Consider the following 13044-nt stretch of genomic DNA (forward strand, 5'->3'; position numbering starts at 1 on the left):
AACAGATTTTCAATCACAAAAAATCAGTAACATGTAGTTTTTATTAGTGATTGAATGAGCAAATAATTTTTTTCTCGATCTAGTGAGTGACTTAATGTCTAAGTATTTCATTACTAAATTAAATTGATATCTAATTCAATCATAAAAAAATAGATTACTAAATCAATCATTAAATTTTGTTACAAATACTAATATATTATTTGTGATCGAATTAGTGATCAAACATATTTGTTTCTAATAAAGGTGTCAATTTGGCCCAGTCTACAGGGCTTGGCCCTGACCCATGTGGGTTAGGGCCAAAAAAGCCCACATTGAAAAAAAAACCCCCAACAAAGAAGTCTACAAGGCCAAAAACTCTACAAAAGCCCTGTAGGCCAGGGCCAACCCATGGGCTTCCATCTTCCACATGAAAAATATATTATTTTTTAAAATATATTACTATTTATGGGACAGTCCCAACGAACCGGATAAGCACGACGACCCGAATAGATCGAACGACCCGGACCTGCCCGAAGACCTTGACAAGAACAACGACTCGAATGGGCCTGATGATCCAAACAGGCCCAACAACCCAAACGGGCCCGACGACACGGACGACGCGGACGGGCCGGACAACCCGGATGACCTAGATGGGCCTAACAACTAGGATAAACCCGACAACACGGACAAGCTCGACGACATGGACGGGCCCGATGACCCGAATGAACTTGATGACTCAGACGGGCCCGACGACCCAAACGGGACCGTCGACCTGGACAGGCCCGACGACCCAAACGAACCCTATGACCCAAACGGGCCCGACAACCCGTATAGACCCAACAACCCGGACACGCCTCGGGCCCGACGACTCGGACGAATCTGACAATCCGGACGGGCCCGACGACCCGGACGACTAGAACGGGCCCAACGACCCGAGCGGGCCCTATGACACAGACGAGCCCGACGACCTAGACAAACTCGACGACACAGACGAGCCCGACGATACGGATGACCCCGACGACACGGACGGGCCCGACGACCCAGACGAGTCCGACGATCCGAACGAGCCCAACGACCGGGACGGGCCCAACGACCAGGACGGGCCCAACGATCCGAACGGGCTTGACGACCCGGACATGCCCAACGACCTGGACGCGCCCGATGATCCAGACAGCCCCAACGACACGAACAGGCCCGACGATTCGGACGGGCTCAATGAGCCGGACGAGCCTAATGATTCAGAATTGCCCAACGACCCGAATAGGCCCGTCCGTGTCGTCGGGCGGGTCGGGTCATCGGGCTCGTTCTGGTCATTGGGGATGTCTAAATCATCGTGCCCATCCGAGTCGTTGGGTATGTTTGGGTCGTCGGGCCCTCTTCGGTCATCGGGCCCGTACAGGTCGTCAGGCCTGTCCGGGTCGTTGGGTCGTCCGGGTGGTCGGGCCCATCCGGGTCGTTAGGCCCGTTCGAGTCATTGGGCTTGTTCGGGTCGTCGAGCCCGTCTGAGTCGTCGGGCCTGTTCGGATCGTTGGACCCGTCCGAGTTGTTGGGTCCGTCCGGGTCGTCGGGTCCGTCTGGGTCATAGGACCTGTCCTGGTCGTCGGTCCCATCCGGCTCGTTGGGCCCGTGTGGGTTGTATGGCCCGTCTGAGTTGTCTTGCCTGTCTGGGTTGTCAGGCCTGTCCTGGTCATCGGGCCCATTTGGGTCGTCGAGTCTGTCCGGGATATTGAGCTCATCCGGGTCGTCGAGCTCGTCCGGGTCATCGGGCCCGTCCGGGTCGCTCAACTTGATCTTTGACTTTAGCTTAATGTAGTATTATTTGGGGGGCTAACCCACCTTAGCCCTAGCCCTAACCCACTAGAGAGGGGGCTTTGGGGGCTGGGACTTTTTTTTGGCCCCCTCATTTGGGCCCCCCCTAAAAAGGAGCTTTATGAAGAGTGGACCAGGGTTGGCCCATGGGCTAGGGGCCAAATTGACACCTCTAGGTAGTACAATGGTTTCATGAAGGTATATGAAATAAATCATAGTAGCAACATCCTCTAATCATACAAAATTACGAGGAAAGTTGTGAATATGTTTTGTAAAGGTCTATAATTCAACATGTGCAAGAAACTTGTGACTATCCCCGACAAAGATGGAATCAACAACCATATATGAAGACAAATGTATTGTTCAATTGAAAGATGATATAAATATCCAAAAATTCATTCATGTGAAAATATGGCAAGTCTATTTATGAAGTTTTTGCCAAGAAAAACTTTTGAGCAAATGATTCACAAGTTCGGACTCCGTCACCTTAATGATGTAAGTTTACATGAGGGAGAGAAATAGAATATGTGATGAACAATATTGTATTAAAGAATACAAAATGTTGTACTCTTTTTCCTTCACTAGGTTTTTTATCACAAAGGATTTTTCCTAGTAAGGTTTTAACGAGGCACATTATTTTATCAATGACACTCAATGGGGAGTGTTATGAATTAATGATTGTCCATTGATTTGACACATCTACTCATATGATTGATACTCATATGATTCATTACTCTTTATGTAAATATTTGTATTAACTAAGTTGATTTGTTTCCTGTATGGATTACATGTTGTATCTATAAATAGGACTCTTCCTATCAATAATAATACACATATGAGTTGTTCCCTATTCTCTCATTCTCTATTCTCTATTTTTTTTTCTTCTCTATTATCTATTATTCTATCTGTTATTGACTTTATTTCATAACAGTTAAAATAATTTTCTTGAATTTAGATATTAAATCACTCCACTAAATATTTAAATTAATTTGATTTTACACATTTTAAAATAAAGATTAATTTTAAGGTCTTCATGAGATACATGAGCCATACTATTTCGCATGTGGTAGAAGCAATGACTCTATATTCATCTTCTGATGAACTTTTAGAGATAGTTGGTTGTTTTTTGATTTCTAGAAATAATGGAATCACTAACACACTGACGTGAGTTCAGACATACAACTCAATCAAAACCACTAAAAACTTTGAATTAGACTTAACTTTTGTCAGCAAGATCCAAGAGCTTGTTTGAGATGTTGAAGGATACACATATAAGTTTGATGGTGTTGAGTGGTGAGTGAATTGGCTAAGATGATGAGCAACATGTTTTATAAGTCATTACCAGATTCGTTTTCAGGGAGAAGTTGATGAGACCTGATATTGCTCTTTTGACCATTCAATCCTCTTAAGAACTTCATCGTATCCGGTCAAGAATGTTAAGGTCTTAAGTTATTAAGTTCATCCCAAATAATTCTTAGCATTATATATGAAAAATTCAATAATCAAAAGATCTTCGTGTCTCAGACAAGAGGCTTTCATCTGCAACTCTGAAATCCTTTAGAGATGTCTTCAGCTTTGTCCATCCAAAAAATGCTTTGTTTTATCCCAGAAGAAACCAAATGTACCAGCCAAGAAAGCATCATGTTGTTGCATCTCTTCCATGCTTGATATGAGAAATCATCTATATCAAGTTAAACAACTGTCCCATCTAAAAACTCAAGTTCATTTTTGGAACTTAAAGTAGTAATCAAAAATCTACTCCATGAATGATAATTATTTGAATCAAGATTATGAGAAACAAGAGAAATAATATCAAGATAAGAATAAGAATAAAGATAACAATATCAAGCAAGAAGAAAACAAGAATAAAGAAAAAGAAAGAAAAGATCAGATATACGCACTAGAGCTCTTCAAATGAAGAGCTTGGTACCATCTTGGAAAACACTGATTCCGGATGCACCTCATTAACATGATATTCAAACCTTGAAATGATTGAAAACCGTATAGAAAAGAAAAACAAAAGAACAGAAGAAAAGAATGAAGAGAGAATGTGAAAAGGATGGATATTTTTGAAAGGAAATAGTCTGTTCAACAAGGAGGCATAAGGTCTTCTATACAAAGCAGTAAAACAATAGAAAAACAGAAAAACACGCTTAAGCCTGAACAAGAGGCGCTTAAGCGTGATAAATAAAACTGTAAAACCAGTCAGGGAGCTGAGCGAATCTCAGTGACACTTAGTGCACTATGCAGAACAAATATTTTCTTCATTTTCTTCATGATTTTGAGACTAAGCAGACTAATCTTTATGAGAGATTTTTTAACCAACATACCAATATGATGTTTGATGCAGTCATCATAAAGATCCCTAAGCGTATCTTCTACCTCTCGCAATGCATATCCTTTGAAGCAACAAGCAATCTCAAGAAAAATAACCTTCTCTTCTTCCTCCAAAGCTCCATAGCTTACTTTAAGTATCTCTAGGATTTCTTTCTTAGGAATTCTCTTAAATTGTCTGGTAGCAGATTCCCATTCTTTTATACTTTTTCCAAAGAGGTTTGAACCTATTACTTCTAAAGCCAATGGAAGACCATAAGCATAAGTTACTAGACGATTCAATACTAACTCATAACCTGGATCAGCCATTTCCGTTTTGAAAGCTTTCAACGTAAGCAACCGAAGAGCATCGTTCTCATTCAATTCCCTCACCTCATATGTTCTTGTAACTTGATGAGTTGCCAACAATTGTTTATCCCGAGTTATGATGATTATTCTGCTTCCAGGGCCAAACCAATCACATCCTCCAGCAAGTGCTCGTAATTGCTCGAGATTGTGAACATCATCTAAAATCAGGAGAACCTTTTTCCTCTTGAGCCTACTCTTTATTGTTGAAATTCCTTGTTGCTTACTTGTTAAATTGATGTCCTCCTTCGTTAATACTTGTGATATAAGGATGCTTTGGAGGTATTCTATGCCATGTTTGTCTGATTTTTCTCTCACGTTTTCAAGAAAACACAAACTATCAAAATTGGCAACAAAATTATGAAGTAAAAAGATTGGTAAGGCGGTGTACCCGTCTTTGAAATGATAACCAGACAAGTCAGCAACTTGACGGAGAGCCATCTTCCATTTCTGCAACTTCTCCTTATCTTTGAACCATTTCTGTTGCTTGGTCAATGCTTCTCCATAACTCCCTTTCTGGTGTCTCACATCTGAAGGGCCCACCTTATAAAATACGGGTATAACAAGTAACCCGTTATCTACGATGAACGTTGTCAAAAGAAAAAGAAAAAGGAAGATGTCTTCTTATCTTTGTCTAAATTATCTGTAAAACTAGAAGTCGGAGATTGATTTGATTGCAGCACAGACCAAATGAGTGCTTGCTTAATACAGTTGAAGCCTGTGCAGTTGATACTTGGCCTGAAATGGTAACAACTTTCTTCCTTCTTATTGGGGTTAGGAGTATTGTGATTATTAGGATTTGTTGAAAAACAAAATTGGAGTAATCTATTGGGGTTGGTTCAGTGTAACAATGATTTGCTTTGCATGTGTATCTGTGTTGTGAGTTTTTATTGATGTAACTCGAACTTCTTTTCTTTCTTTTTTTTTTTTTTTTTTTTTTTTTTTTTTTTTTTTAACAGTGCAAGCTTTTACTAGTTCATTTACTGTGTTGACGATTTGGTGCATCAGCTTCATGTACATGGTTAAAATTCATCCTTCACATTCAGGTTGGATTTTCGTCAATATGATTAGCACTATTGAAATTATGAATTTTTTTTTTACTGAATCTGCACATATTCTTTCCTTCCTCGTGTTTGAAAATTATTTGCGTTCGTGACATATTTCTTGTGGAGGAAGCTGAATTTTGAGCAAATATGGATCCTTTTGCCTTATGTTTTACTGAGGTGCCATTTGTTCCCAATCTGTCCAGGTGAAGGAGATCACTTCATATATATTTCATCACATTTATTGATAAGGTATGCACTCCTGGTCATTTACTACATGGAAAAGCTTCTTCCCAAACGCCAAAATGTTTTATTTATTCGATAGTCTTTGATTTTAGATAAAAGTATTTAATTTCAACTTTTTTTCTTGATATAAATGTTTTAAAAATTGAACATATATGTTGTACAAAGTTGACAAAGTATATATAAATAAAAACAAATAAATTAATTAGAAGTTATTTTTTTATGGAAACCTTCATGCTAAAATTAAATCTAAATTTGATTATTTCATTTTATGAAAATTTTATTAGTTACTCATACAATAGTTTTATAAATTAATTTAATTTTTCGCTTATGGATCTTATTTTTCTAGCAAATTTAAAACCATTCCATATGATGAGAGTTTAACTTTTGTAATGTCATTCAAAAATTTAAATAAGTCAATTCCACGTATCAAGGTATGTTCCCAAAGAAAAGTTAAGAGGTTCACAATTTGGTTGATTAGAAAAGTTAATAATTTAGATAACTAGATAGAAAAAAAAAACGCTTAAAACCAGAAAGATTGAAAGCACGAAGTCATGAAGGATTTTGAAAATATATGTTTTACAATGTAAAGCCAAATAGAGTTGTGATGAGAGTTGTAAATAAAATGAGAGCTAACATAAAGCGAAAGAAGAAAAGAAGAAAAGCTATAAAGGATAATCGTATCTTATGTCCTCCATGCTCCTCCTTTCCGTTTTGACTACATGGATTCCCATTCCTTTAATGAGTGAGGTATCAAACATACCTTGATACGTAACCTCCACATGCTTCCACTCTTCTTCTAAAGGCATTTCCATCAGATCATCTTGGAAAGGTAACACTCGTAGATCAAAGAGGTACACATGATCCAATTCCACAATCCCCTCTTCTCTCTTCAAATAATAACTATAATCATAAGAGCCTCGAAGTAGGCCATTGATTAACACCATTGGTTTAACTAGTTCTGCATATTCAGGCTGCTGTAAAGATAAAATAAGAAGACAAACAACTTTTGCGGGAAATTTATTACGAAACCAGAAAGAAATTGAAGGTCCCCGACTTTGTTTATCGAACCATCTTGGGATACTTCCTCCTGGAAAGATAAAATCAGTCTCTCTAGCCTCGTGAAGTTGCTGCTAGTCACAATTCATCAACAATTCAGCAAATCAACAATATATTATCAAACCAAATTCATTCAAAACAAGACAAAAACCTGATTTAAGAACATGCTTGAACTCGAGGAAGTCAATGATCTACAGTCTTTCGCCCTGAACTTTCTCAACTTTGGTGGAATCCCTCTAATTTCCTGTAGATACTTGCAATAACTCACATCAAGATCATCCAGGTGCTGAAATTCTTTGATGCACTCAGGAAGGAATGTGATATTAGTTCCCGATAGGTTTAAAGACGTCACTGTGGTCAACTGCGTGAAATCTGCTGAAAAAATATCATCATTCAGGTCGCAATACATAACCCCAAACGAACGTAGATTTGAAGATACCGTTGAGCCCACTTCTTCGCCATCTTTTGAATTTATCCATTTCCACTCCTTGCATCCAAAAACTCTAAAATGGGTCAATGCAGACGTCAAGATATTGCTATTTAACCGAAGAAAATGACATCCTGTCATTTCTAAGTATCAGAGTCCTGTAAGATTTTGAAATGAAACTGGCAACTCTTTTATCATGGGAAGTCTAACCAAACGAAGTTTCTTTATTTTTCCCGTCTTTCCTAAGATTTCTGGAAAATTCTCAAGACTAAAACAGTCTGAAAGTTCTAGTTCTTCAAGAGAAGGCAAGTTGAGAGGTGGAAATCTCTTAAGCTCCGCGCACTCTTCCGCAATCAATATTTTAAGTTTAGTCAGAAAACCAACTGAGTCGTCTACTGCAATTAAACTCGCACATTCTTTAAAAGAAAGCTTTTCCAAATTTGGGAGATGAGATACGTTAGGTATCTGTGTTAAAAGATTGCAGTAGTCAAAATTCAATTCGGTTAGATTCTCGAACTTCTGCAAAGAAAACAATGAGAACAAGAGATAAGAACATAATGAATAACTTGGAAGTGTATTTACAAATTTGATTTTCTGACACAAATGAGGTTATTGCCTTTTTTAAATACAACTTCAATAAGAAGTCGTATCACTACGACTTCAGGAAATTGAACAAACTTCGATAGAGATTCAGTTCGTATTCAAGTGATACGACGTCTTATTGCTGAAGTCGTCCGAGATGACTTCTCCTAACTGTACTTTTTTAAAAAGTTGCCTATTTTCGTAGGGAATTATCTCATTTGTGTAAGAAAGCCTACAAATTTACGAGATGAGGAATATATTCCGTAAACTTGCCTTTGATGAGCCAGGGAATTTAAAGGACGTAAAATCACTATCAGGTAACTTGCATATCAAAAGTTTGTTCGGATCAAAATTCGATGGAAAACAATTTGAAGGGTATCCATGCCATTCCAATACTCTCAAACTTTCTGGAAAACAATTGGGACCTCCAGAAATTTTGCAATTTCTAATAATAAGTGCTTTAAGGTTTTTCATATTTCCAAAGGCGTTTCCATTCCAATCCAGTGTTTCTACTTCCTTATATATCGAGATATCAAGACATAGAATCTCAATCATGCTAGTTTCCTGTTAATGCAAAGAAGCAAACATATCAAGTAGTTTTGTGTAACAAATCCAGAGAAGTTGCAAATCATCTAGATAAAAATAACTAGGATAGAGATATATGATTAAAAAGAAACATATATCAATTTGAGAAACAAAACCAATCATCCATGAGTCTCACTTACTGTGTTCTCCTTTAAAACTTGAATTATAACTTTAGGTAACGATATTCTCCTGCGCTTCCCTGACCCTTCAGGTGATTCTTGCTGGTCAATTTGTCTACCCATCTCCTCAATCAGGTCGTGTATTTCAACTGTACTCCACCAACCAATCTTTATGAGAGATTTGTCAACCAACACACTAATATGATGTTTCATGCAGTCATCATAAATAGCACCAAGAATATCTTCCACCTCTCTTAATGCATATCCTTTGAAGCAACAAGCTATGTCAAGAAAAACACTCTTCTCTTCTCTCTCCAGACCCTCAAAGCTTACTTTAAGTATCTCTAAGATTTGATTGTTAGGAATTCTTTTATATTGATTGATAGCAGATTTCCATTTTTCTACACTTTTTCCAGCCAAGTTAGAACCTATTACTTCCAAAGCCAATGGAAGGCCAGAAGCATAAGTTACTGCATGATTCAAGACCTCCACGTAACTTGCATCAACCTGTTCCGTTTTGAAAGCTTTCCTTGTAAGCAACTGAAGAGCATCATCTTTGTTCAATGGATTGACCTCATATGTTTCTTTGACATGATGAGATGCAAGCGGTTGTGTATCTCGAGTTGTGATGACGACCCTGCTGCCAGGACCAAACCAATCTGGGCTTCCAGCCAGTGCCTGTAACTGCTCGCACGTGTCAACATCATCAAGAATCAAGAGAACCTTCTTTCGCTGCAACCTTCGTTGTATCATTGAAATTCCTTCGTGCTTACTTGCTAACTTGATGTCCTTCTCTCCAAGTATTTTTGAGAGAAGAATGCTTTGGAGGTGTTCCAGCCCATCCTTGTTTGATTTCTCTCGCACGTTTCCAAGAAAACAAGAACAATCAAAACAGCCAGCAATCAAATTATAAAGTGCTAAAGCGAGTGTTGTTTTTCCAACACCGCCCATTCCATGGATCCCTATCATGTGGAATCCATCGCCACATTCAACATTTAGAAGCTTCCTTAGTCGAAGCACTTGTGGGCCTAGTCCAACAGTGTAATCCGCATGTAAACGAGCAGGATTAATCTTTTGACAGACCTGGTCCACTACACTCCCAATAAACTTGTATTCGTACCCATCACTATTTCAAACAAAAAGGTTTAGTGAAACTAAAATTGTTATGAAATCAGAAAACGTTAAAGAGCTGTAACACCAAAATAAAACAGACAAAATAAATACCAGTACCAGTCCTTTTTACTTTATCACTACCTTACTGTTCCCACAAAAAGGTTTATCATTAAATCGAATCTGACAAGACAAAGGAAACAGAAAATAAAATCCTAAAAGTATTTAGAAAAGTCCCAGTCAAATATTGAGGCATTTTGTCCATGTCTTAATACTTGAAATTTGTATGGTCAAGGTTACCACGAATTTTAACGTTAAATCATAAGAGAGGTAAAACATAATCCAAGAAAAATTGTGAAGTAAAAAGATTCGTAAGGTGGTGTACCAGTCTTTGAAATGATAGCCAGACAAATCAGCCACTTGACGCAGAGCCATCTTCCATTTCTGCACCTTCTCCACATCTTCAAACCTTCTCTGACGCTTTGTCAATGCTTCTCCATAACTCTCTTTCTGGTGTCTCACGTCTGAAGGATCCACCTTATAAAATACTGGTATAACAAGTAGTCCTTTATTGTTGCAGTCAAGGATGACTACAAGTTCATCCAAGCAGAAGGAGGAAGAAGCATAGTTCTTAGAGAGCACAACGATGGCAATCCTAGACTCTTCAATTGCCTTCGCAAGTGCTGGTGTGATTTCCTCTCCACTCTGAAGATCCTCATCATCGATGAAAGTGTGAATTCCTCTGTCACACAGAGCTTTGTAGAGATTGCCGGTGAAACCATGACGCGTGTCTTCCCCTCTAAAGCTGAGGAACACATCATATGTGAATGCAGGGGAATTTTGAATCGCCATTGGAACAAAATTTAGAGTGATAATGGTGTGAGCGTGTTGGACCTGTAAGTGGAATCAAATGAAACTTGGTATAAATATGAAATTGGAAGAGGAAATAAAGTAGAGTGAAGTAGCAAACAGCAATTAGCGTGGGTTCCTGTTGTACGTTAAAGAGTAGTCAACACAATAATGCTCAACTTATGGTCATCTTATAAAGATAATATACTATAAACTCACATAATTAACCAAGTTGGTTGCTTTACTTCATTTTCACTCTGTTAATTCTATCTATCCAAATCGTTCAGTTTAAATTTATTTGTTTGATTAATTTAATTTTTTAATCCACATTTGTTCATAATGGTTTTAAAATATTTTTTTTGCACTATCTCTTACTTATATATAGAATAACAGTTTTTTTGTCACATTTATTACTTACTATTGGTTTTTTAGTTTTGTTCTCAATCTTAATTTTTCTTTTCTTTTTACTTTCGTACTATAAAAATATTACACATTTATTTTGACACTGTTTGTAATTACTTTTCTATCAATTTAAAACTCAATCTACCGAATAATATTTTAGAAAATAAAAAATAGTTTATCTCGACTATAAATATGGGTATATAATACTAATCAATTTCGACTACGGCAAGTACACGTTAAACAGAGTTGTTTCTGTAATCAATTTCCATCTTTGTCGGTGAGAAAACAGAGTTGTTGAATAAAAATGTTGAATTCGACTACGGCAAGTACACGTTAAACAAATAGCAGGACCACTGAAGCTTGAGTCCATGTTCATGCTAACATATAATCATTTTTCAAACTTGGACTAACTAAAGTAAGATTTAATAAATGCCTCTTGTCATTGCTTGTAAACTTTGTGTGGAACTTTTTCCACTCTTTTTTATGAAATACTAGAATGTGATTCAAATACCATATGAATTACGGCTTATTATTTGAATTTGTTTTAGTGAGTCTTCTACAAGTAACTCTTTAGTCTTTGTTCGGTGAATAACAAGATTTCATTTCTCTCTTTCACTTTTCTCTTCTCTCTCGTGTGCTATCTTATTGTTCTAACACTTTTTATGCTTTATACAAATTAAAAATACAATATACGTCCTATATAAAGTCCTTTTATATGAGTACAAAATCACCACTCTTGCTAACCTTTGTAATACGTTACTAAAATGAGTTACTAACAATTGGCATCAGAAAGCATTATTGTTGAGGGCCTTAAGAGTGGAGAGAAAATACACCAGTACTTGTGAAGAAAAGTCCAAGATTGCCATTAATGTGCTCTCTACAAACCATGTTTCTTCTTTTTGTTTAGATGAACTTTCAATCATTCTTGATTCTCTACTTTTATGTTGGTGTAAGGATCATCATATCCAATATCCTCCATGATGATGTTTTTGTCTTTCACTACATGGACTCCCATAGATTTAATCACTGAGGTCTCAAACACACCCTCATAGGTAACCTCCACATGCTTCCATTCCTTTTCTAAACCCGCGTCCATCAGAGCACCATGGGAAAGAAACCTCCGCAGATCAAAGAGATTCGTGTAATCCGATTCCAACATCTCCACTTCTGTTTTCATAGGATTAGAAAGACATTTTCTAACTTTTCCATTGATGAACACCATGGGTGTAACAAACATGAAAGAGCACATTACAGGTGCAATAAGAAGACAAAGAACTTTGGCAGGGAATTTATTTCGAAACCAGAAAGAGATCGAAGGTCCATTGCTTTGTTTGTCTAACCACTCTGGAATTCTTCCTCCTGGAAATATAAACTCAGTCCCTCCCACCTCGTGAAGTTGCTGCTGATCACAATTCACCAACAATTCATTAGATGAACAATATATTATCAAATCAAACTCATTAAAAACAAGACAAAACCTGATTTAACAGCATGCTTGAACCCAATGAAGTCAATGATGTGCACTTTATTTCCCTGAAACTTTTCACGTTTGGTGGAAGCCCTCTAATTTCATGTAGATTCTTGCAGTAACTCACATCAAGAGCATTCAGGTGGTGAAATTCTTTCATGCATTCAGGAAGGAATGTGACATTACCGTTAACCAGCCGTAACTGTCTTACTTGAGCCAACTGAGTGAAACCTGCTGAAAAAAATTCATAGTGGTGATGCAACTGACAGAAAAAGCACCTCAGGACAAGTTTTCCTGCTGTCTAGATCTCCAATATCTTGGAGTTCAAAGAAGCAAACGGTGGTCACCCTCTCCACTTGTGAAGCAGAATACATTGCTGCGTGTTCTGCAGCTTGCCAGGCACTATGGCTCACGGCCTTACTCAAAGAATTGAAGATGTTTAATGATGACACTGTAGAATTACTAGTGGATAGCAAATCAGCTATTGATCTAGCCAAAAACCCAGTGTCTCACGGAAGAAGCAAGCATATCGACACTAAATACCATTTTTTGCGAGATCAAGTTAGCAGGGGAAGCATCAAATTGAAGCATTGCAGGACTGAACTTCAATTAGCTGATGTCATGACTAAAGCTTTGAAGCACGAGAGGTTCAATGAAATGAGAACATCCCTGAATGTTCTTGATTTCCAT

At 37.7% G+C, this 13044-nt stretch overlaps 1 protein-coding gene and 1 pseudogene across 3 annotated transcripts; both read right to left on the reverse strand.

The window, feature by feature from the left end:
* Positions 1-3906: 3906 nt before the first annotated feature.
* On the reverse strand, positions 3907-10599 carry LOC114182218 (disease resistance protein RML1A-like; annotated as a pseudogene). The gene is made up of 7 exons (XR_014994237.1): positions 10021-10599; positions 8547-9651; positions 8095-8385; positions 6964-7758; positions 6337-6883; positions 5452-5501; positions 3907-5087 (listed from the first exon to the last, which is right to left on the reverse strand). The product of XR_014994237.1 is annotated as a disease resistance protein RML1A-like (transcript).
* A 929-nt stretch (positions 10600-11528) lies between these two features.
* On the reverse strand, positions 11529-12897 carry LOC114181799 (uncharacterized). Of its 2 annotated transcripts, none has more exons than XM_085672291.1 (2): positions 12365-12897; positions 11529-12288 (listed from the first exon to the last, which is right to left on the reverse strand). In XM_085672291.1, exons 1-2 carry the CDS (start codon positions 12512-12514, stop codon positions 11806-11808), a joined length of 633 nt encoding a protein of 210 aa, XP_085528417.1. In that variant the 5' UTR covers positions 12515-12897; the 3' UTR covers positions 11529-11805. The 2 variants fall into 2 exon arrangements, with proteins under 2 accessions (XP_085528417.1, XP_085528418.1); XM_085672292.1 differs by having other exon boundaries at positions 11529-12285; positions 12365-12891.
* Between the last annotated feature and the right edge of the window lie 147 nt (positions 12898-13044).

This window comes from Vigna unguiculata, chromosome 4 (genome assembly GCF_037176805.1).
Source record: "Vigna unguiculata cultivar grain cowpea cultivar isolate G323 ecotype 2 chromosome 4, ASM3717680v1, whole genome shotgun sequence".
Classification (NCBI taxonomy): Eukaryota; Viridiplantae; Streptophyta; class Magnoliopsida; order Fabales; family Fabaceae; genus Vigna; species Vigna unguiculata.

What these genes read in the sequence shown, in the direction of transcription:
- LOC114181799 (XM_085672291.1), bottom strand. Translation starts at nt 12,514, where the DNA reads ATGAAAGAATTTCACCACCTGAATGCTCTTGATGTGAGTTACTGCAAG. An exon ending in CAAGCATGCTGTTAAATCAG is followed by an intron (nt 12,289 to 12,364) that starts GTTTTGTCTTGT and finishes AATTGTGATCAG; the next exon opens with CAGCAACTTCACGAGGTGGG.